Genomic DNA, 23,935 nt, shown 5'->3' with positions numbered 1-23,935 from the left:
TTCTTGCCTTGCAATTACAACCTAGTTAATTGTGTACAACTGTGCAAAGGAAGAGAGTGAGGAAATTCCTTTCCTGACCCTTCCAGCAATTGACTTGTGCCCTGAAGCATGAAATTTGATTACTCATGTAACTTATTTTCCTGAGGCAGTTTTTGTTGATAGCTCTTGTGTGACAATTCAAGAAAGGTTCAGGCCAAGTCACAAGAACACCACTGGCTGAACATCAGATTGCTTTATTTTTCTTATTGTTTGATATACCTCTGCATTGTGTGGTGGATTAAGAGATTTTTAGATTTCGATCTTGGATGGCAAGTGTAACTATTGGGCGTGTTCTTTTTTTCCCACTGGAATGGTACTGATAAATGCAGTCATGCTCCAGGTTGCCTTTTAATTTAGCAGAGATTCCCCATGAGCCTTAAAAATTAAGTTTCCTTCAGTACCTAGGATCCAGCCTGCTACACGAACTGAAAATGTTTTTGATAGAGTTACAGAAGAAGAATCACCACTTGATTTGAAGCTTCACCAGAAGTTCTGGTTGTGACAATCCTTATTATTTTTTGAGCTACAAGCAACTGTGTTAATATTATTCTGCAATGGCAAACAACAGCTGGGTTTCTTTACTGAGGCAGTGGTACAAAATGCTCTTGTTACATGCTGCAAAGCACTGAGTCATTACAACCTCATTTGTTGCCACATACTTGCTCAAAAAGGCTGCAATTCAATAATCCATTGGTGTATTGGTCATGCTGGTTCAAGAAATGTAGGCTTGGTCTCCAGCAGAGCAGCTCAGATTTGTGTTGGGCTGTGGTTCCTCCACTTCTTAGACATTCAGTGCAACTAAATGTTGGATCATTTTCAGAAGGACGGGGCAGGGAAGGAAGTTGTCACCAGGATCATTTTCTTGATTGGGTTTTCACCAATAATTGCATCAGCCCACCCAAGAAGGCCACAGACTACAGATTGGGAACCTAAATGAATAGTTAAGGCAGGAAAGGGAAGAAACCAGATCAGTTTTGCCACCAAAGGGGGGAGGGGAAAAAAAGTGTAACTATGCCAAAAGTCATCAATGGACAGTTTAATCTCAACTGACTTTGTCAGGTTGGGTATTGTCTCTTCCTGCAGGTAACATAAAGCCTGAACCAACTCCCAGCTGTGGGCTCTGGCTCATTTGACAGAAATGCAGTCATGGCCACACCTGACGCGGATAAAATTGGTAATGCAGTGAGACCAGGTAATGGAGAGATGGTGATTGTGGATGCCTGCTCACAGGTGACTTCAGTTCTGATCCAGCTGAATAGATTTCTCCTTCCCTGTTACAGAAGCATGCCAGTGAGGTATTTTTATTACTGTTTTCAACACTCCTGATTAAAATATACTTTGTGCAAGCTTTCCAACATTTGATTTTTTACTTATACGAATTACCATGGAAACTACTAATTGGGCATGCTTGCATACTCAGGGGTGGGGGATTTTGAATGCCTCTATGATAAGCAATACAGGTGGTGTAGCAGTACAGCTGCCACAAGGATGGTTCAAGCTAGCTAGGTGGACTGTTGAACCCATCAGAGCTTCTCAGCTCACATATAAGTTTCCATTTCTATTTTCCTGACTTTCCTTAAGAGGTCTGTTTTTGCCTTTGTTCCAATGAGAACAGACAGTATTCAGCTCTTTAGTTTTTGGAGTTTTACTACTTTGACCATTTTTGACAGTTTCCTAAACATAAAAGGACCGAATGAATATTATTTTTCTTTTTTTGTAAGTTGCCAGACTCTTGCTAGTTAGACATTCAAACCTATCTTATGGCTGAACCTATGGCTATTTTTTAGTTCCTCTTGTTGATTTGGAAATAAACTTTTATTCCTTCTCTTTCTCTCCTTTGATGCCAAGAAGCAGATGACATTGACTCAGGTAATGTTTTCCCATACATATATGAGGGGAAATGCATGCTTGGCCTCATCCAGCTTTGCTGACAACTCACCTAATGGATAGGAGCTAAGCACAGGAACAATTCACCTGGCATTTTTAATTTCTTTCAGAGGCATGATTTGTCTGCAAGTGCCAAGTTAGTCCTTTCTGTACTGTTAAGCTTCATTTTCCCTAGGGAGATTTCTGCAGAGTATTACTTACAGTTTTCCCACTCAAAATAACAAAAGGAAAATCCTGTGAGAGAAGGGGAGGCTGGCTGCTTTTGGCTCTGAATGCAAGCAGGGTTAAAAGTCATTCTCACTTCTTCCAGCTGTGAGCACATCCTAAACTTTGCATTCCTTACATGTACGTGGCTTGATTTGTTTAAGTGCATGGACCTCTTGTTTGTTTGGTGAGCAAAGCCCATGAGCCAACTTCAATACTAGCAATAAATGAAACTCTCGGACATCCCAGAAGAGCTCAGCCAGGTTTTGGCCTATCAGAATAACTCAGCTCAAATGCTTGTCATTTTGTATGTAAACTATGGTAGATACCAGGAGGGCGAAGTCCATTTCTTCTTTCATGTCCTCTGGGCCTGTGGGTGTTACTACATAGATTCCAGATTTTAAGGAGTGATTGCGAAGTTTATACTGTGGTAAACTAATGGTGTCAGCCAAGTAAAATATCCCCTGGAAATTGCAAGGCACAAACTGGATCCGAACTGCCCCCGAACACAAATGGTTAGCGGTTTCTGCAGTGTTTCACGTCTGTGGGGCGCTGTGTGAGCTATGCTAGCTGCCCAAGCCCCTTGTACAGTAGGTGTGTGCTGCAGTCTCCACTTGCTTACTGGGAAGAAAAGGGATAAAGGTAGGGGGGCAAGGTCACACCGCACGTGAACAAAATGGTTATCTGGGGTGCTCTGGCTGGCCTTTCCCACACTGTCCATCACATAGGCTTGCGTCTCCCATTGCTGGGGCTTTCCCCATGAAGCTGAGGGTGCTACATGTGCCCAGGGAGCAATGCTTGGTTGTATAGTTGACTCCCACTGGTCTCCTGAAGGATGGGTCCTCTCTCTGGGGCCCCTTTGTCTTTTTGTTTGCCCTGCTGACAGCTGCAACCCAGCGGTCAGCCTTGCAGCTTCTGTCACTTAGCAGTCTTCAGCACCTCTGCAGCCACCTGGGCCAGTGTCCCCAGCCTGTGTGACAAACACAGCAGGGGCCAGGTACGCTGCTTGGGCAAACACACCCTGCTGGGTCTGTAAGGCCACCGGCTCCTGGCAGCGCCCCTGGGCCTGGCCGTGCTCCCCAGCTGTGTCTCCCTGCTCGGGGACAGCCAGCGGGGCCAAGCACCCATGGTGATGGCCACCGCCAGCCTATGTCCTTTGCTGGGGCCCGGATGGGGGCTGCGTATATACATGCACACGCGTTTTTGGTATGTTATGCTCTTTTTTGGTGTATTTATTTTTTCAGGTAGGGGCTGGCCGCACGAAGGCAGGCTGCACTGAGCAGCCCCGGGGGGCAGCCTGACTCCGGCGCTGGGGCTGCGGGAGCCGCCTGGGCTCCCAGGTGAGCGCAGCCCCAGCCCCAGGCGAAGGAAAGCAGGGCCCTCGCCCTGCCGGCAGCCGCCCTGTTTGCTCAGCTATCTGCGGGGCAGGAAATCGCCTCGCGGCTCGCAGCTACGGCTCGCGGGGCCGGCAGCTGCCCCTCGCTGCCTCCCCGGGCGCGGGGACCAAGCAGCATGGGACCACCCCGCTGTCCGTCTGTCCATCCCTCGCCCTCTGTCCCCCCTCGCTGCTTCCCCTTTTCTCTTCCCCACCGCCTTCCCCCCCCCCCCCCCATCCAGGGTCCTCTCGTCCCGCCCCGCTCCCGCGCCCCCAGCCTGCGGGGAGCGAACCATTCCTCCCGCGGGGGTGCCCCGCGGCCGAGCCCCGCCGGGGGGCGGCGCTGGCTCCGGCGCAGGGGGGGCGGCTCCGGGAGGCGGCGGCGGGGCCGGGGCTGGGGCCGGGCCGGGGCTCGCAGCGGCGGGGATGCTGGGGGGCAGCGGCGGTGAGTGCGGGACGGGGACGGGGAGAAGAGGGTTTGTGCCCCCTCGCCGGGCTGCCCTCGGAGGGAGGGGAGCCCCGCGGCCGCCGTGGGGTGCGGGGGGCTCGGCGCTTTGTCCCGCTGTCCCCCGGCGGCGAACAAAGCGGCTGCGGGGCAGCGGGACGGGGTGTGTGTGGGGGGGGCTCCCTTTGATCCCGTTCTCCCGGGGGGTGAGGTACCTGGCGGAGGGGATGCAGGGAGGAGGAGGAGGAGGAGGACGGGGTCTTTGTCCGTGCCGCTTTGTTGGCAGCAGCCGCCGTGCCCGGCCCTGCCCGCGGTCCCTCGGCTTCTCCCCACGCCTCGGAGCTGCCCTGGGTTTTATTTTTCCCGTGGCGGTGCTCGCACAGTGCCCTAAGGGATGGTCCCCCGGCACCGAGTGCTCCGCTGGTTCCCGTGCTACCCGCACCGCGCCTGCCCGGACCCCCCTCGGCATCCCCGGGCACCGGGGAGCACCTTTGGGGTGAACCCTTGGGGGTGCGCGGTCCCTCTCTCCCAGCTTTGCCGGCTCTCGCCTTTGCTGATCTGGGCTTGTTTCCTTCCCTAAATCCCGGCGGGTCCCCAGAGGTAAGGCACTAACAGGGGAGAGGCGTGGTGGAGCCGGGATGGCAAACAAGGAGCACGGGCTTGCTCGCCCACAGCGGGAGGAAGCAATGCGGGAGGAACAGAAGTTATCAGAAGGTGTAGGAGCGCTTACCTGCCCTGTCAAAGGCAGGGAGAGGCCGAGCTGGGAGAGTGACAGAGGAGGTATTAACTTTTGGAGTGTTCAAACAGCAACACCTTACCCTTTGCAGAGCCGCTAATACCTTTTTACGGTTGCTTTAAGTGGTTTCTTTTCCGCGCCGGGAGTTTCTTCCCCTTCCCTTCTGCCGAGTGCCAAATGAACCCTGTTGTGTGCCCGTGTTCGCACTGAGGGAATGGAAATCTCCGACAGCAACCGGGACGGAAAGGGCAGTCACTTTTTCCAAATCAGTTTTTATCTGTGCCTATCAGATACCATTAGGGACTGGTTCTGTGAAAGTATGCAGAGATACCAGTTGTGCATTACTGGGAAGGAATAAAGAAAAGATGTGGAGTGTTTTTCTCAGCAGGAAGCAGGGGAAGGGTCAGATGGAGATTGCAGATCCCCTGCAAGGTTGGAGTTGAATGCAGAGGACAGAAAATTTTGGACGGGTCTGTCTTTTCCACTTGAAGATCCCAAGAAAAGTTGTGATAATGAAAGTGGGGGGGGAGGGGGAAGGGTGCTGATTGCTTATGAAGGAGTTAATGCCGTGTTCACCATGCTTGCGGCATGTTCTCTCCGTCTCCATTTGTTAAAACAAACCGCTAATTCTGATGTGTAGCAACTGCCAGTGTAGCACACGGTGCTTCTCCTGGCACTGACTGAACAGCTGGGAGAGGATGCCCTGCTCAGGGCGCTCGGAGCAGATGCTGGCCACTCAGGTTTTGTTTGGGACCACTGGGGCACATCCAAGGAAGTCGGGAAGTTTTTCCATATAGGTGGTCCTCCACAGACCTCTGTACAGGAGTGAAATCTGCAAATGTGACCAGGCCTGTTATTTTTCCAAGTCTCGTGCACGCAGGATCAGATCGTCAACGAACTATTTGTTTAACTGCTTTGGTTGTATTAAATGCTCTACCCGCATGTCTAGCACCTTGTATTTCTTGCTCGAGGGAACAAAATCCTGGGGCTCGCTGATAAATGCTGCAGGGCGCTTGTGTAGGCAGGCCGGCCCGTGGTTTGGTAGCACAAGAGCCACATTGGGCACTGTCCTGCTGATTTGGAGCCACTTAGGCTGCTGCTGCTGTGATGTGGTTTGCCAAGCACGTGTGATGTGAAACATTTAGTTTGGGGGCTTCTCAGATGCTGCCCTGAGAGCTGGAAAGAGAAGATGTGCTAAAGAGGCAGGGGGGACATTTGGAACTATGGGGTAAATGTCTAAGGAAGGAGACAAATTGAGGAGAAATGGACGGATGAAATAAGGGAGACAGAAACTGTCAGAGTAAGAGGGCACTGAAGGCGGGTGATTAACAAAGGAACTGACAAGCACAAAGTGGCAGTGAAAGAAGTCAGCACAGAGGGAAGCAGATCATGGGCAGAGGTTGCCTGGGAGAGTGGGAAAATGTAATAGGCAGATAGGAGGAAATGGTCAGGATGGCCAGGAAGATCCTTCCCATCCCCTCCCCCCCCCAAAAAAAAAAGATCATCTTATGAGCTGTTCTGAGTAGTTTCTCTAGCTTCTTAGATTTTCTGGGACTTACTTACCTGTTGTGTATGGCAAAGCTCTCGTTGAATGGGCTAGGGGCATCCTAAAGGCAAGTTTATTGTCAGGTGGGATGGGAAAGAAGGAACTTTTCTTTAAGGTCTTTCTGCTCCTGTATGTGCGTGAGCTGGAATTCATAATTGTTTTTCACTCAACTTTAGATCAAGAAAGTCGGCATTTACTGGGATTCAGAAATGAAAACTGAGCATATTTATGCACTTTTGCCACTACACAAAATGTTGTTTGTTTTGTTTGTTGTTAGTCTGCATGATTAGATACAAGCAATCCTAGGCCACCAACAGAGCTCTCTGTTTGTCATGTCTGTGTGAATTTTCACGTGTTGGTTTGCAAATCATGAGCATGCTCATTTTTTTTAATAAGAAAAGAGTTAATGCAAAAGTGTTAGAATAATGCTTGGGAGCTCCTTGCTGCTGGTGTGAGATGATAACTGGTGCAGGCTGGATAACAGAACAGCTACCAGAGAGGTACCAAGAGAGAAAAGAAGATGACGGCCTGAGGCTGACTTGTCCTCTGCCAACCCTGTTTTTCAGTCCAAAGAAAGGAGTTCATTGTTTTAACAGAAATCTCTTCTAAAACATTTCTACCTCTTGGTGGATTTTGTTTGGCAGAAAACAATGAACTCGCCTTTTAGAAAAGCAATCCTAGCCTCAGCTTAGCTCAGTGAGGTAGTCCAGATGAAACGTGGTTTGTGTGATGGCGAAATAAGGAGGAGGTAAGGATGTCTGCTAAAATAATGACATTTGAGTAAGTGGTTTAATATCTTCTACTAGCTGCGTTGGTCTGAGATGAGATTCACTGAAATGTGTACTTTAATAGTTTCAATTTCAGGTAAGAGTAGCTGTTACGGCACAGAAGTTGTAAAGCTTCACCATTTGCACTGAAATTTTAATTTGGACACGCTCAGCAGTCTATTTCCTATGTAAATGGTTTAAAATCTCTACTTGTAATCACCAAACTAGTATTTACATGGTAATGAATGTTTTCCTTCTTGATGGGTATTTAAAATTGTCAGTTTTCATGACCTGATTAAAGTAATATGTGGTTTCAGTCTACTGGAAAGAGCAATTGATTTGACATTTACAACATTTGCCATTATGAAGTAGGAGAGAATCATGCTTCTGCAGTAGGACAGAAAAATACAAATCTTGTATTTGGGTGCAATTTTTGGAATCATTGGAATAGTTATTAAAAAATATATATTTGAGGTTTACCATGGGAATAAAGCTGTGTAGGGTGTTGTCTGTTATTGCTGCATTGCCCTTTTTCTGCTCCTTCTCCAATATCCAGCACGATAATTTCTCAGAGGAAGAGATAAGTTGTAAGAGTGACTTCCTCTGCCACTCCTTTTTCCACATCGGAAACCTGCAGGCTTACAAGGAAGGGACTTTGTCAAATATGATTCACAGATATTTGACTTTTAGTGCTGGTGAACATGCCAAAGTGTGGGCTTTGGGAACTAAAGCTCCCTGCGCCCCTACCCAGACTTTGTAGTTGCCTGCACCATGAGGACTGGTGTATTGCAGGACCTATAGCATGAAAAGTGAGGGACCAAAGGTAAAGGTTTTTCAGGGCTGTGCTGGCAGGAAATTAGCTGTAGCTTAAGGTCTGGTATCTTGTATTGTGGAGGAGGAGGAGGAAATGGAGGGGGTGTTTAAGTGGACTTTTAGATAACAGCTTTGCTGAGTTCCCCAGTTTTTGGCACAGATGTCCATGGTCTCTCTGAAGGATGTGCCCATTCCCTAGGCCGTAGGTATAGCATCTTGATCTATGCAGGTGTCTTATGTAGATGTATTTCTTTGGTTTGGCAGTAGGCTTTCAGGACTTGGGGAAAGGCAGATTTACACTTGAGTATTTTTGGAGGTAGACTACAGAGCCCCGTGAGGTTTACTTTCTTATCCGTGTGAGCATAGCAGGACTCTTTCATCAACAGGGTCTGGGGAAAAAAGAAACAGCCCTGCTTTAATCAGGAGCAAGTCCACTGTCCTAAGATTATGTGGGAAAAAGGAAATCTACTTCGCAATGAAGCAGCCCATTTTTGGGTACAGGTGTGCTATACCGTGGGAAACTTGCATCTCCAGGCACTGAAGCTATCGGCCCTCCCTCATTCGCCAAATTTTGTTTGGGTTGGAAAAGTCTAGGTTTTCCTGTCTCCAGAACACAATGGAATTTCATCTATTTTCCATGGGTGGCTGTAGGAATTTCTGAAGAGAAATGTCAGACACAAGAGAGGGGACAGGAGGTGCCGGGAACTGCTTGTAATGTTGCTCGAGAAACCAAAAATGAAGAAACAATGAAGTGCAGAGAAGCCTTAAAGGGCAGATGGTCAATTTTAAGAACTTTGTTTAAAAATGACTGTTTGTTTTTGGTCAGAGGAATTCGGTATCTATTTCTGAGGCATTTCAAGGGGCTTGGTTGGTAATATAAGAGCAACAGGCATGCCATGGCAGCCTCTCCCAAAGGGAGGTGTCAGCCAAGGCTGAAGCAATGGAAGGGGAGAGAGCCCACCTGCTGAGAAAATCCTAGAATCATTAGGGTTGGAAGAGACCTCCAAGATGATCTGGTCCAACCATCCCCCTACCACCAACGTCACCCGCTAAACCATGTCCCTAAGCACCATGTCCAACCTTTCCTTGAACACCCCCAGGGACGGTGATTCCACCACCTCCCTGGGCAACCCGTTCCAACACCTGACTGCTCTTTCTGAGAGGAAATGTCTCCTAATTTTGACCCTAAATCTCCAGAACAAACACAGAGAAGGGCTGTACCTGTGTTTTGTGGAGCTGCAGCCCTGTCCTGCTCAGCTGAGTGGATGGGTGTTTTGGAATAAAGCGACCCTGCGTTATAATATCTTAAAACTGGAATCCTTTGTTTAACTCTCAGCCTGCTTGAGTCATGAATCACTGTTTCTTCTGGTCGTTAGTAAAACAAAACTTAATTTGGCCTGGGCACCGCACAGATGAAACATGATTGGTAATGCTGTATACATTCACTTCAGATGACTTTATAAATCCCAGATGAAGTCACTTTGCTTCATTCCAGACAAGGCCGAGTGCAGTATGTGCTTGGTAACGAGACCCAGCCTCACTGGTTTCTGCACGAGGCCATGTATAGTCCTGACCTGAAAAAACACGATTACATGTGAGCAGATAAACTGTTGGGTTTGAGCTGTTCACTTGTATAACTCCCTAATACATTAATTGTCTGCAGCTTATCTTCACAGTAGAAAATTTTAGGTAGTTCTTCTCCCCAGAAATCCAATTACAGTTAGGTGATGACCTCTCTGATCTCTCATTCTCTAAGGAGAGAGACATGTAATGAGTTCTCAGACTTGAGCTGGAACCATATAAATATTTAACCTTAAAAAAAAAGACATTCTTCCCTCTGGCTATTAGCAAAACGAGGTATTCACCAAACTGAACCAAAGATTGAATCTTTACATAGAAATCCTCCCCTCTCAGCTGTTCGCTCTTCAATATTAGTCATGTTGATTAAGTGGTAGCCATCATCGTACAAGATAGAAGGGAAAGTTTTATTTTTTATATTTCAATGATCTTACCAATCATCCTAATCATAAAGCAGCAATGTTAGACATGCAAAAAAATTAGTGACTTCTTACTCTTCCTTTTAAAGTGACCATTTCTTCCTTCTTGTCATTCCACATTATCCATATTTTAATTTTTTGGTCAATGATGTAACAGAAAGCACAACTACAGAATAGTGTGAAACATTACAGGTCACGAGTTGTTTTTTTTTGAAGTTGAATGTGTCCCAAGAAGCTGGGTGTTCAGCTCTTTTTTGGGGAGCATAGGGCTGGACGCTCAGTGTCTTTAGTAGTGCCTTGAATGCAAACACTCTGCCGAGACTGTACCCTAGCAGCCATTTTAATGGTATTTCTGTCCCATTGCTTGATGTTTTGTTGACAAATGAGAGTCAGGCTGGTCCTGGCTTGGAAGCAGGCTGAGAGGACAGCAGTGCTGCTTTCAGGAAACCAAAATTTGGAGAGCACTGTCAGGGCGGGGCCTACCTCTCGCTGTGCTCAGAGATGCTCAATGGAGTAGAAACCTCTCCTCAGGAGTGGGGAGTGACCTCTGTAGAGAGAAAAAGTGTTATAAAATGAGATCGGCGCAGACGTGATTTGGGCAGTAAGAGACAGGAGCTGGCTGGCATGGCAGGGGAAGGTAGCAGCAGAGTGAGAGAAAAGCCATAAGCACTGCGAGGAAGCCTCCCTCCATGGGGAGTTAGCAGTCAGCTCTTGTTTTAGGGCCGTCCTCCTGGGAGGATGATGTGAAAAGGCCTGGCATGGAGATCATGTGCAGTGGAGACCTGGAGTGTCAAGGCTGTGACCACTGAGGTTAAATAGGTGGCTCAGCTGTAGGCAGCTCGAGGCATCTGTCTCCAGTCTTCATGTTTCAATTTGTTCATCCCTAATTAAGGCACAGAGGACCTACAGATGGTCACCATTAATTTTGTCACTTGATGCAATTTTTTTTAAAGCTTTTTTGTCAACCTTTTAAAAACAAATGTGTGTGTTTAAAATACATCTTTTTAGAGCAACCCACTAAAGATCTTTTATTTGGTTTTAGATTTAATTTTAGTCTTAAGTGGCTGGGATACAATGTTGGCATTTCATTTAAGCCAGGTGTCTCTTGTAACTGTATCAATTTATTTGTTTATTTTAAAAATAAACTCTAAAGGATCTCTTTGCATTCCTAGTCTGTCTCCCTTGGAGCCTCAGAAATTACATCCTGCCAAAATATTTTCTGTGTTTTGGATTGCATACCTGTTTTTACATAGGATTCATCATGATTGCAGGATGCTGGCGTTGTGTGGGCTGAATTTGGGCTACAGGGCTTTCAAAAATAAAATCTTCTGCAGAAAAGTCCAACCTTCTTAACAATTTCTTAAGGAAACCACAGGAATGCAAACAGAACTCAGGAGCTGTGACTAGTAACTGCCTGCACCAAGTCAGAATCACAGATAACAGCGGATTATCAAATCAAATTATATGGGCTTTTAAACTGATAAAAACAACTCCAGTCAGGTTTTTTTCCACAGCTTCCATATTAAACATGGGTTGCACTTTCTGAATGTCTTTTACGGTGTTTCTTCTTCAGTTGTGTCTGGAAATTTTACCTTAAGAAAAGTCATTTTTAGTCTGTACAGTGTACTTGAAACATGTTCTCAGAGTACATTTCTTAAAGCAATATATTTATTCTTTTGTTACTTTATTTGCAGGTCAAAATTTATCTGGTTCACTTAAATTAGCTTTGATTTAACCATCGTGTAGAAGACAAATATGATGCCAAACAGAAGTAACATCTCCTTTCAGAATGTTGGATCAGGTAATCAAAAAGAGTAACTTGAGTTTGTTTGTAAATTTACTGAGATTTTTCAGGATTTATTACTGGTTTTGGTCCTTTAATTCTGTAGATAAATCAGTGCTCTGTTCTTCTTCTGTATCTAACTCATTTCACCAGCCAAAACAGGGCCACAGCTGGACAGACACACTGCAGACAGCCAAACCTTCACCATCAGTTTAATGTCTGGCTGGACTAGATATCAGTGACCCCCAGCTAAAGAACTTAGGAAGCACAGAAACAGAAAGGAATGAGGAAAAAAATTAAAAAATAAAAAAAAATAAAAAAAGGAGAAGAATTTCCTCCTGTGTAGCTCCAGGCAGTAAATACTTTGCTAAGCAGAGGAGCCTTGCAGTGTGCGCTGAAGGTTACCAAGTGAAAGCTCAGGCTGACCTTGGGGCAGGATGGATCCTGTACGTGCCACATGCTGGAACTCTCTGCCCCAGTTGCTGTGACTGCATGTGAAGGCAGCATCAGCCAGAATATGTAACGAATCAGGGCTTATTCATAAAGCCTCATCCCAAGCATTGCCCTAAAAATAAACAAACCAAACAAGATATGGCTTGTGGGTAGAAGTTAAGGTTCAGTTAAACATGTGCTCTAGTCCAGTTGGGGTTTAACCTTATGATTGCGGCTACTGTGGTGTTGGAACTGAGAGCTTGGAGGAATTGGCGTGAGGTATCGTCAAGAAAAGTTGAATCCAAGTGGCTACATGAAGGTATTGTGACCTTTTTTACTGTACTTGTTTGGATTTAAAGTACAATGAACCCTTCATTGCTGTGGTGAACAGGCCTGAAAGTTTCCATGAGCTAACTTGTTTTTTGGCAAAAGCAGTTAGTCTTCGCAGGATTAAATGTGCCCTACTGGTGTTGCAAGGGAGTAATAAACAATTATTAATGTCCCATTAATGTGTCTGCTAAGCTATTTATATAGGAGTCAGTGGAATTTATGCAAAACCAGTTGAACTTCAGCTGTGTTGAACTAATGTTTTGGACAGTACATTTTTGATGTAAGAGTCAAGGCATATACATCATGCGCTCTGTCTGTGCTCTTGAATAGCTCTTATATCTTGTCCTTCCTTATAACACCACTAACATGACGAGAGCTTGATCTTTTTCTGATGACTTTGTCTTGACAGAGTTTTGTCGAACCTGGGTCACATTCCTCCTTTTGTGCATTTTAACTTCATCATTGCCATTCGTCAAAACATGTGAAAGTAGTTAAAAATGTCAAGTAAAAATGTCACATTATAAGAAAGGTACTCACAGCAGTGATGGTCTGATAGGGAGTCCTGTGAGCGTATTGTTTCAAAGGCAACTGAGTTGGATCATCAATAATGAATGCATTAAAATTATAGCAAATTAAATGATCGGCAGCATAAAAAATGTTACATTCTGTTTAGTGGTAAACCTGAGGCTTGGATCTGAATCTGGAAGGCGATGTTTTCTGCTACTAGTAGAACTTGTAGTTGACACATTTTTAGCCTGGTATGCTCAAGAAGACTTTTTTTTTCTTTTTTTGGCCTTAATGCCAACTCGTTTTATCTTTTGCATATTCACTTATGCTATTAATGACAGTTACGTTTGTTCTTAAACTTATGGGTTTGTTCCCTACAAATTGAGGGGAACATTTTGTTAGGCACTGAGACTCACCATAGTTTGTGTGGAGTGAGAGCTTGTATCCAGAAGATTTTGGAACAGATGGGTATTGAATGATGCCCTGGACAGTAATCCATTTTTTTTTGCCTTGTCAGCAACGAAGGTCTGAGAAACAGGGACCCACTCAAAGTATGCATTGCCACCTTCCACCAGATATTTGAACCCCAGTGAAACTGGATCATCTCAGTTCTGCACTGCAGCTGCAGTGTGGGGCAGGAATCCAGATTGTGTGTGTCTGGGTTCATATAATTGTTTGAAGTGGTACTCGGAAGAGGATTAAAGTATCACCTCAGAGGATTTTAAAAGCACTTTGCATGCTAGGATGTTAGGTTTTCATGCAGAGTGGCAAACTGAGATTAGGTTTCTCATGAGGTGGCTTGAAATCACAAGTGGAGAGTGACTGAGCCAAGAGCAAATCCCAGGTTTGACCCATGTTCCCAGAGGCAGTGCTCAGTGGCACTGCAGGAACCGACACTGAAGAGTGGTTGCCTTATTAGTTCAAAGCACATCCAGAGAGCTGCTGGAAATGTTTATGGTGCCATTTCTACTTCAAGGGAAAGCCTGCTTGGGGTGTGTTTGTCTCCTGCAGTGACTGATGCTGTCAGGATCTGAATTCTTTCCTCCGCTTTCTGCAAAGTGGGACTCAGCACTGTAGGCTGGAGCTTGGCATGTCAGAGAACAATAACGTTCAGCACAACAAAGGGCTTTTTGGTCTCTGTCCTTCCTCAGAATATAAGTTACCGTTCTGAACTTTTGTTAGGGACCTGGAAACTGAAGCCCCTGTTAGTGTTTTTAACGGCCATGTGATTGCTGCTGTTGTTTTGAATGAAGTCATAGAGCCTAGCATTATACTACCTTGGGGCTATCTTTTAACTAAAATGCTCTTTGCAGATGTAGTTACATGACTTTCCGTTTTAAGAATTCCATTTTAAACACTGAGCTGAAACACCTTGAGAAACAGGCCTCAGTTTTGTACTTTTCCATGAAGCTCTGCATGACAATTCACAGAGTAAACAGAAGGGTAACAAACTCTTAGTGAACTTAGTAGTACATGTATTCTGGGGCTCAAATGAATTAGTTGCATGAAAGAAAAGGTGACCCAGAACAGCACCTGTATCCTGAGCCCTGGAAGAGTTGCATTCAATTCTTTTCTCTGCTGTTGGTTTTGTATCTTCTCTCTCTACCTTAGTTCCTTGTCTGTAAAACAAACAAACAAAAAACAAAAGAAAACAAAACCACAGGACAGTAATGCTTCCTTACCACATGGACATCTTAGGAGGCTCAGGCTTATAAAGACTGCGAGCCACAGAGTCCAGCAATGGATAGGACAACAAAGAGTCAAGTCTCTTCATAACTGTGTTGCTGGTTTGTAATGTGAATTTGGTGATGTCTGTCAACCATTTTTTTCTTTTCCTGTCACTCTACAATTTTAGCAGAACCAGAGATTGGAAGATTGTTTATAACCCGCTTTGTCTAATGATCTGAGACACATTTATAACAAGCATGCTAATGATTTGAATATGTTCTTTTGAAGACCGTATGCAGGCATGTGTATGCAAGAAGCTACTTACTCGTTTGCTAAGAACTTTTTCTTCTTGTTTTCCCTACAGATTCCAGTAAGATTATGGCAGAGTATAGCCACACACAAAACCAGATGGAATTACAAAATACTAGTTTGGGAAAGGGTTCTGTGGCGAATTCCCTTGAAAATGGTCTCCAGGATATTATGGAAAACCTCAACACGAAGAAATATTCATCAAGTCTCAAATTTAAAACAAACGGGGACTATGCTGGTTCTTATTTAACCCTTTCACAACCTGTGGCAGTTAAACCCAATCTTTCCACCAGTGTTAAAAACACACACTCTGTTACCAAAATTCAAGGAGGCAAGCTGTTCCCTTGCGAAAGTCCGTATCTTCCAGATAAAAGTTTCTCTGCAAAGCATTTGAGCTCTGTATCGGGCACATCTCCATCCCTCAGTGGGTACAGTTTAGGAAGGACAGACTTTGATATTCATGCCAACAGAGAAAATGAAAAATCTCTTGGGCACATGGATAAGTTTTACTACTCCAAGTATAGCCAGAAAAACAAATCATATGACAATGTCTACTTCCCAGGAATGCTGGACACGAAGAAGATCTCGGGCTCTCTTCTCACAATGTGGAATGGCAGCTCAGGGAGTGAGCTGATGCTTTCCCCTGTTAGCAATTCAGGGGCAGCCAGCATGCCTTCAAGCCCGAAGCAGGGCAGGAGGATGAATGTTGAAGACAGCCTAGCCCTTCATGCAAAGCCAGTTAAACACAAGGATGTGATGATGGAGACACTGGGTTCGCGACCTAGGAAATACTCTGGTGGATCTCTAAGTCATATGGGAATGTACAGCCGTTCCCTACCCAGGCTTCATAAATCAACAGAAAGCCAGCTGATGCCATTAAGTTTGCCCCCAAGAAACTCTCTGGGTAATACTAAAAGGAAAAAACTTGGAGAAAAGGATCTACCTCAGAATGCTTTAGATGCTGACAATTACCTGAATTTTTCTTCGTGCAGCTCAGGGGTTTCACCACATGCAAGTTCTGTCTCTGGGAATAATCCCTACGTTAGTTCGACTCTCAGTGTTCCTGCAAGCCCTCGAATCGCTAAAAAAATGCTTTTAGCATCTTCTTCCTCATATATTCCAGATGATTTTGATAGACTTGGACTCTCAGGAACAAGTCCCAGTAGTTCATTCTCCCCTGTGGATTTTGACAGATCGTTCTCTGTCAGAAGAAACCTCTCCACCAGTTCCATGGAATTTGATGACACCGATTTGGAAAGTTACAGACAGACGCCCAACTCACTGCAGACTTCTTTGAGAGAGCGGAAGAACAGCATCAGCTCCATTTCGGGGAGAGAGGACCTCATGGACTACCACAGGAGGCAGAGGGAGGAGCGGCTTCGGGAGCAGGAGATGGAACGCCTGGTAATTTTTTCTTCCCCTTTGAGCTTTTCGTGGCAGCTGGTGTTGGCAAAATGTCTTTTCCAGATCTAGCCATCGGGAGGGTATAGCAAAACATAAGCTGTTGCCTTTTGAAATTCAAATTTCACTGACGTCAGATGCATTGTTTATTACTGCAGTCCATGAAGCTAATGATTAAGTGGCATGCTGCTGTTACAGCTCACACGGACAGTGCTGTTCAACCATCCTAAAAAATACGTTGTTACCCACATAAATTGTGTTCGTTCATCCTGTGGGCTTTGCTAAAACGTCTGTGTGCAGCAACCCCGCAATTTGCACTGCAGGGTTCCAACACTTCTCTTTCAGCTGATGGCAGTGTTTGATGGTGAGTGGGTAAAATGAATTTGTCTCCACTGCAAGCTGCTCCGAGTCCTGTCTGCTGTGCTGTGGAGCCAGGTAGGCGTTGGGGTCGGTTCGACGGCTGTCATCAGAGTTCTCCCTTCTTGGTTGTAGTTTTACCTCCTGAGTATTTGCATTAAAATACAGGCATTTTTGTTTCTCCCTTCCCCTGAATGGAGGGTAGCAGAAGGGGACAGACCTTCTGTCTTTGTGCAGTAGCTGCAAAACTCTGTAGTCAACATAAAATCACACACTGCCTCAGCCCTGAATTATACTTGATAGTAAGGCACAACTTGTACATGTTATTGAAACAACTGTTAGGTAAAAGGAAAAAAATATCTTCAGAATAGTCAAAGAGGGAAGAAACAGTTTCATATTGAAACTCCCTGAGGTGATACTTGGTAATTCTTCAAAGTTTTCGCAGTGACTGCCTTGGCCCTGCTAACCTGCATTCATACTGTACTGATTTTGTTATCCACTTAGGCACTGACCTATGTCACTACAGGACTCTCACCTTGAGACCTTAACTTTGGATGTGTTCTTTGACTCCGGTCTTGATAGGTTTGGGCTCTTGCCCCTGTCTAGCTCGCGCACAGCCCCAGAGCCCATGGCGGAGCTTGGCGGGCCACAAAGACACGCTGTGCCCGCAGGACAGAGGGTGAGGAGATGTGGTAAGGGAGCAGGGGTTGCAGACCCCCTGAAGGTTATCCTTTCGCACACCCAAGGAAAACTACCATCAGAAGTGCTCAGGGGTTATTTCCCCCCTCTCTCCCTGCTGCTATATTGCTCCATGTTGAAATCTCCTCGCTGTTCCCAGTTGTCATGTTCTGTGTGTGCCAAGTGGCACTGACATGTTATCAGAGGGCCTTCCAGACAGCAGTGATGTAAAACTTGAGCGGTGATCAGTCATGAAAGACAACACAGGGAGTGTATTTATATTTCAAAGAGAACAGCGTTTTTTGCAGTGAGGCGCTGGAGATATGGGGCTGTTTCTGTATTCAGTAATGCTAAAAATTGTTCTCATTTTATGCATGGATGTAATGGCTACGTTTTTTTTTTTGCCCTTGCTATTTCTTTATTCTTGGAACAATACTTCCTTCATGTCTTGGTTCTTTAAAAAGTGAATTTGCCTTGTGTTTTTCCAAGCATGTCAGAGCTTTTGAAAAAAGCGTAATGTTTTGTGTGCATTGTACAATTTGGACATGAAGAAAGTTCATCTTCTTTTCAGGATCCTGCTCAGTATTCCTCAGTACTGTTTTTTCCTCCTTTTTGAGTATCTGGTTGAAGGGTTGCAGAGCAGGAGAGTGCCTCCTTCCAGTGGTTTGAGGGTCTGAGTAACCCCACAAATAGGTTTTCAGATTTCTGAGAGGAAGGAATATATTTGGTTGAAAAGAAAAAAAAAGCCAAGTCTCTTAATGTTCCTCCACAAAGTGCACATCAGCCTGTTGTACATTAGGGGCTGTCCAGTTTGTTTTATTTTTGTCATATTAAGTGGTTGGAGGCATGACAAGGTCCTCATGTATCTAGCCTGAGTTTCCAAAGCACACCTTTGTCTGATTTTATGGCAGGTGACACGGATGGGGATCCAGGTCTGCTCAGGCCTGTTTTGGGGAGCAGGGTGTGTGTGGGATAAATGAAATCCCACAACCACCAAATAAGTGCCTTTGGATGGCAAAACCCAAATGGTTTGCATTCTCGGAGATGGGTAAAAGTCCAGACTGAGTGTCTGGTGGGGGAATGATGGGGAAAGCCCAGTCCTTTTAAGCATAAATATTAGACTGTAATGTTCTGTGCCTTTGAAGCAAGGCAGGCAGAAGGAAAATGTAGGACTACTCGGAGACTCCTCAGAAGGATGAGGCCACTCCTCGAGCCAGATGCCGAGCGGAGAGCAGCGCAGCTGGCACCAGCACTGCCCCTGCAGCCACCCTGCTGGCACAGGGCTGGCTTGGGCCTCATGTTTGCCAGCTGCTGCTCACCTCTGAGATTCTTGGCAAAGCTCATGTGCACATTAGAGTTTGCCCTGGTGTCTGCCCTCAGTCTTTTCTCTTTATTTTTACTCCTTTTGTTGTTGCCTTTTTTTTTTTTTTTCCCATATAAATTATTCTGTGAGTTTTACTTGTGCTTAGTTTGCTTTTTAAGTGACAGAGGCCCCTCAGGAGGTTTGCATTTTGAGTTGCTGCTACTGTCTGCATACGAAACTAAGTGATCTGCTGTCATCGCCCAGACAAATATACATGGAATTGTAAAAAATTCTGCAAACAGTGGAAACGCTCCGTGCAGGTTTTTGGAGTGATTAAAACATCTGAGTTGTAATGTGTCCCTATGCACTAGAGAGAAGACACCTATGTACGTGCATAGCATTTGATGTTGCCCCCTCAAGTTTCCTCTCCACGCGCCTTTCACCAAAATCAGCTGAACACTGGGGCCGCCGCTTCTGCTCCTGTTCCTGCTCCTGCTCCTGCTGGCTCTGTCCGGGCTGGCCGGGTGCCACATCTCTCTGGGCGGATGTTGATCCAAGTTTTACACAAGTAGATGCAACAGTGAGCTATTGCTGAGGATTGCCTGCGAGCCTCATAAACAAGGAAAAGAGTTAACACTGGGATCTAAGAATAGGCAATGAGATTCAGTCAGCTATTGAATTTGTGTTTTTTATTTCTTGTTCAAAGAGGAAATCTTTATTCTTTTTTTCCCCTCTCTGAGATAAAAGGCAAATTGTCGTGGCTGCTGGAACTGAAAGGCGGTTGTTTTCCCCAGCCCGTGAGGAGGTCGGCAGTGGACTGGCACGGCCAGCAGAGCCAGGGAGATATTAATGCCATCTGTTTTGTTTGACACCCTCCCATATGAATAGCACCAGCCTCGGTTTTCTACTGCTGGCTTTTGGCAGTACGCTGCCTTTCCCCTAGATGGAGGCAGCTACCCAGAAACGACCTGCTCAGCATTTACATGATACCTTTCACAGCCCAGCTGCCGGTATGGATTTAAAGCATATGCTCATAAATGGAGTTTTATGGGATGCAGGAATCGTGCTGGGAGGGATTTCGGCTTGTGTGACCAATGACCTAACAAGCAGTAATAGAATTAGGAGAGCTTATTCCACAGTCGGAAGAGCATTGAATTTCATTAAGTTTATTCAATAAGTAGGAAGTAATACAGAATTACCCCGAGTCAGGAAAGCACTTTGCATTCATTCATTACAATTTAGTCAGATGCCCTCGTGTGAGGGGAAAATTAAATGGAAATATTTGGGAACTTTCAAGGTGGTACTGCTTTAAAACTGTGCTTAGTAGAGCTTATATAAATCTCCATATAGCTTGGAAAAGTCTCATATACATATTTAATAAATTTATTTTGGCACTGTCTTTTTATAGATCCTTTAAACATGAAGTGTAAATGACTTGACTTACGTCTTAGAGGAACCCCAGCCAAGCAGATAAAGGCTGGGTCAGGATACTTTTTCCCACAGCTAGTGTCGGACAGTCTCTGCAGTGTTATAGACTAGCTACTTAACAACAGTTTAGTTTAATAAATGAACAAGTGCCATATAGTAGGATAACACAAACAAACAAGTCCCCTGCAGGATATAATTAACACTGATAACTTGGTAAATTTTTACTTCAATTATTCCAGAACTTTTCTGTGGAATCTTTAATAATCCAGAGTGCGGATTTAGTGTACTTAACTTGTGCAGCTCTGTGTTTTATTAAACGGAGCTATATATAGGGAGAAGGGAAGAAATAAATTTCAGTAGACCTGCTTTTAATTACAGAAGTTGAGCAGTGCTCTACAGCTCCTGTCCTCGGTGTTACTGGGGAAACGGGCTCTGCAAAAGCTCCTCCACAAGGTTCCTGCCAGGAGGCTGCCCCTGAGCTGTCTGACTTGTCTCTCCATTTCTCTTGTGCCTGTAACAGGGAGGCAAGGATCAGGTGTGTTGCTCTTTGGGGCTGTCTCTCTCCTTCTGCAGCTCTCCTCCTTACAGGTCCCTGCTGGGAAAGGCTCCCTGGGCATCCGCCGGGAAAAACGAATGTGAAACACAAGAGCTTTCTCCGAATTCGGGGCTGCTGCTGATAGCCTTGTAGCCAGAAGACTAAACATAGCAAAACAAGGACTAAACAGTAGAATAATTGAGGCTGAAGTGAGAAAGTGGCACAGGTTAGAGAGGGAAGGGGCACGACAGCAGGAGAGCTGCTCTCAGCCCCAGTTGACAGTCTGGCTTGGAAACAAGCATCTGTCTCCAAATCTGAGGCAGGTGTGCAATCAGCACTTCCTTAAAAAAAACAGGGAGGAAAGAGAAGCCTTCTTCCTGCCCCTTGCCTGCAGGGTGCCAAACATGGTGGTAAGTAAGAAGGTCTGGGGTCTTTGCTCTGTTCCTGCTGCCTTATTTCCTTGTCCTTTTTTGACTTGCTGCAGCTCAGACGTTTTGTGTTGGAGCCAGGTGTTTGTGTGCCCCTGAGGCTTTTAAAGAGCAATGGGAGCTGGGAAGGGCAGCCTCCTCTTCAGACAAAGGGAGCCGCTGAGTAGCCACAAACCTTGTTAGCTCCAGTCAGAAAGGACAGGCTGCACATGTATTTTTAATGAAATCTTGGGTTATACAGTTGCTAATGGCACTTAGCTGAAAAGCTTCCTGCTTGCCACAGCTGACTAACCCCATCCTGCCTTGATACCTAGATATGACACAACCTCCACGCATGTGTAAAATCCATACAATGTGTGACAAATCCAGGAGCCGCTGACGTAGTTGTCTTTAAATGAGTGGGAGTTATTTATCTCCGCTATTTCAGAATATTTTTCTTCACAGGGCGCCAGGGATGTGTCCTAATGTTATTATTAAGTGGTAGCAGAGGAGGGTTGTTATCCCCTTGTCCCATCCTCCTTCAGCACCTAAATTTCCAGGCATTCAGACATGGCACATACATGTAGCTTTGTCAAAGCCAGTAGTGGCAAAGCTGCCAAGGTAGCAAGAGCATGAGACCTGTGTGCCCCTTGTCACAGCAGGTAAAAGATCCAGTGAATGAACACAAAGATGTTTTAGTCTGTTAGAAAGGGCATTTTTGGGGAAGCATACCAAAAGCGGACTCAAAAGGCTTGATTCAACAGCCCTTCCTCCCAGAAGAACCAACTTTAAACCAAATTGTTTCCCTGGGAATGCCTTTTTTCTCTACCATGTTTGGTGTCACAATTAAAATCACAAAAATTATCATTCGAACTTTTCGTGTTCTCCTCCTCTTGCATTTTTCTTACAGGGGTGCATTCCTAGCTAGCTGCCTGACTCGGAAGTTTACACTGGAACAGCTAAATGCAGGTGTGCTGGAGCTGGAGCGAGCTGGCCGAGATGAACCGATGAGAATAGGGTGTATAAAATAGCCACCCAGCTTCCTGTCCGTAAGCCTCTCAGTACATGTCAAAATAGAAGTGAGAGGTAGCGGCATTTCGGTCACGCGTCTGGAAGTTCAGCAGGACTTTTTTGAAGCCTGGCAGAAGTTTTCCTGTGATTGTAGAGTTTTGCATGGGACTTGGGGAAGGAAGGATCCCTCTGCAGGGCTGCTCGCAAAAGGAGAGGTTTGTGGGGAGAGCTCCTTACCTGGTGCCCGGGCTGGGATGAGCAGCAGCTGTTCCTGAAAACCTAAACCTGCTGTTCCCCGTCATTGTTGGAGGGATAAGGGGCTGGCCTGGGGTAACGCGATATATCCTGTGGCAATATATCCCTTCATATCCTAAGGCTGTGCTTCCCATCCATAACCATCAGGATCGTAGCGAGGGGCCAGGCCTGGTGCTGTCGCACCATCATCGCTGACGGTGCTCCTGGCCAGTGCTTGCACAGCATTTTAGGAATTGGGTCTCGTGGCCAAAAGGCTCACCACAAGCGAGGGCCATGGCTTCAGCGGGCTGAGGGTCTGGCAGGAGTCGTAGAGAGGGAGCAGGGCTCGGCGGGGTTATAATTATGCCGGTCGTTTGGGGTTGGGGGCCGACTGCGGAATCTGCTGGGCCCACTCAGTGGAAAGTTTGAGCTTGCAGGGCTCCGTGCCTGGGGCAGCTCAGCTCTGCCACTGCCAACGCAGGGCAAGGGGCACGAAACCCACCCAACGGCAGAAGCTCTGGGTCAGGTAGGGCTTGGAGACGTGTGGGCTGGGGCTTTTTCCGAAGGATGGAGACCTAGCTCGGCGGCTAACTGCAAGCGATTCCGGGGAGCGCGTGGTGCGTACAACTGCCTGATCTTCTTGCGACTCTCCGAGAAGCCGCGTGCCTGTGAAGTGGTGTTACGTTCTCATGAGATTCCAGTGGCTTGCCGCAGGGAGAGCCCTCGCTGCTCTGCTTGAGCTGTCTCGTATCACTTGCTGTGCACAGGGAGCGTTAGGACCACCAGAAGTGGCTGCTTTGCAAATGTAGCGCCAGGTAGAGCGTGGGCACTGTGTACATCTGCAGTGCTGCTTGGGGAGGGAGGCTGAGGATTTCAGTGCAGTGGCTTGCTTTCTGAATGTGGGTAAAAGAAGGGTTTCCTAGAAATAAGGAATGGGGTCATTAGTGCAGGGATTAATGCCAAGCATGAAACTTTCACGGTGGTGTTTTTTCCCTGGCAGAATTTTCAATAGACTTATGGTAAGCAATTTTTTATTTACATTACTTTTCTTCTTTAGCAAAAGGAACATGAAATAGCGTAAAAGCAGCACGTCTTAAAAATGAAAAGCTCAAACACTTTGCTCTGAAATAAAAGTTACGCGAGTCTCTGTGTACATCAAAATAAAGCAAGTGCAGCTTTCTGGTACTTTTCAGAAAGTATCGTAGAGATCTAGAAGCCTTCCAGGAATTTATGTTTATAGCAACTTGAAGTGTGTCAGGTCAAACTGGCACAGCTGTGCAGATTGTCAAGTTCAAAATGTTAATGTGAATCTGTTTGGAGTTTGGGGGAACTGGTAAATAAAGATTCCCCCCAGTTCTGTGCGTTGGACATCGGTTGTATTTTAGATGTGATGCCTCATGTTTCTTTTCATGCTCCTAAAATGGCATGTTTCAAATCGTGGAATAATTCTCTCAAAAAAGGGGGAATCAATGTTAACGTAACAGAGAATCCAAAAGGGTCAGGAATTAATGAATTTGTGGAAAATCTGCAATATTTTGCAGCGTGACAGGCACATAGCATAAGTATGAAACAATAATAGGTGAAGTTTGCTGGACACATACATGCGAATCAGGTATGGTTACAGCAACCAGAATGTACAATATTAATCTTATTTTTCTACATTTGAAAGAGAAGCAGGTGTCTTAATTTAAATAGATAATCAGTTCTGTTAAATGCACTTTTATTTTCTTATTTTTTTTTCCA

At 45.6% G+C, this 23,935-nt stretch overlaps 1 protein-coding gene across 10 annotated transcripts in view; it reads left to right on the top strand.

Moving 5' to 3' along the window:
* The window catches only part of PHLDB2 (pleckstrin homology like domain family B member 2), a 112,823-nt gene that overhangs the window by 45,609 nt on the left and 43,279 nt on the right, over positions 1 to 23,935 (top strand). For 7 of the 10 annotated variants that reach the window (XM_084533569.1, XM_084533568.1, XM_084533573.1 and 4 more), the window contains 2 exons: positions 11,504 to 11,610; positions 14,894 to 16,242. In XM_084533569.1, coding sequence (XP_084389695.1) covers positions 11,565 to 11,610; positions 14,894 to 16,242 — 1,395 coding nt within the window. In that variant the 5' untranslated portion in view covers positions 11,504 to 11,564. Of the gene's footprint in view, positions 1 to 3,903; positions 3,951 to 4,230; positions 4,551 to 4,600; positions 4,731 to 11,503; positions 11,611 to 14,893; positions 16,243 to 23,935 lie in introns of those variants that run through there. The other 3 variants (XM_084533565.1, XM_084533567.1, XM_084533570.1) reach the window with 3 other exon arrangements.

This window comes from Aythya ferina (assembly GCF_964211825.1).
Source record: "Aythya ferina genome assembly, chromosome: 1".
Taxonomy (NCBI): Eukaryota; Metazoa; Chordata; class Aves; order Anseriformes; family Anatidae; genus Aythya; species Aythya ferina.
Note: the sequence above shows the minus strand (reverse complement) of the source record. Positions and strands in the feature narration are given on the sequence as shown.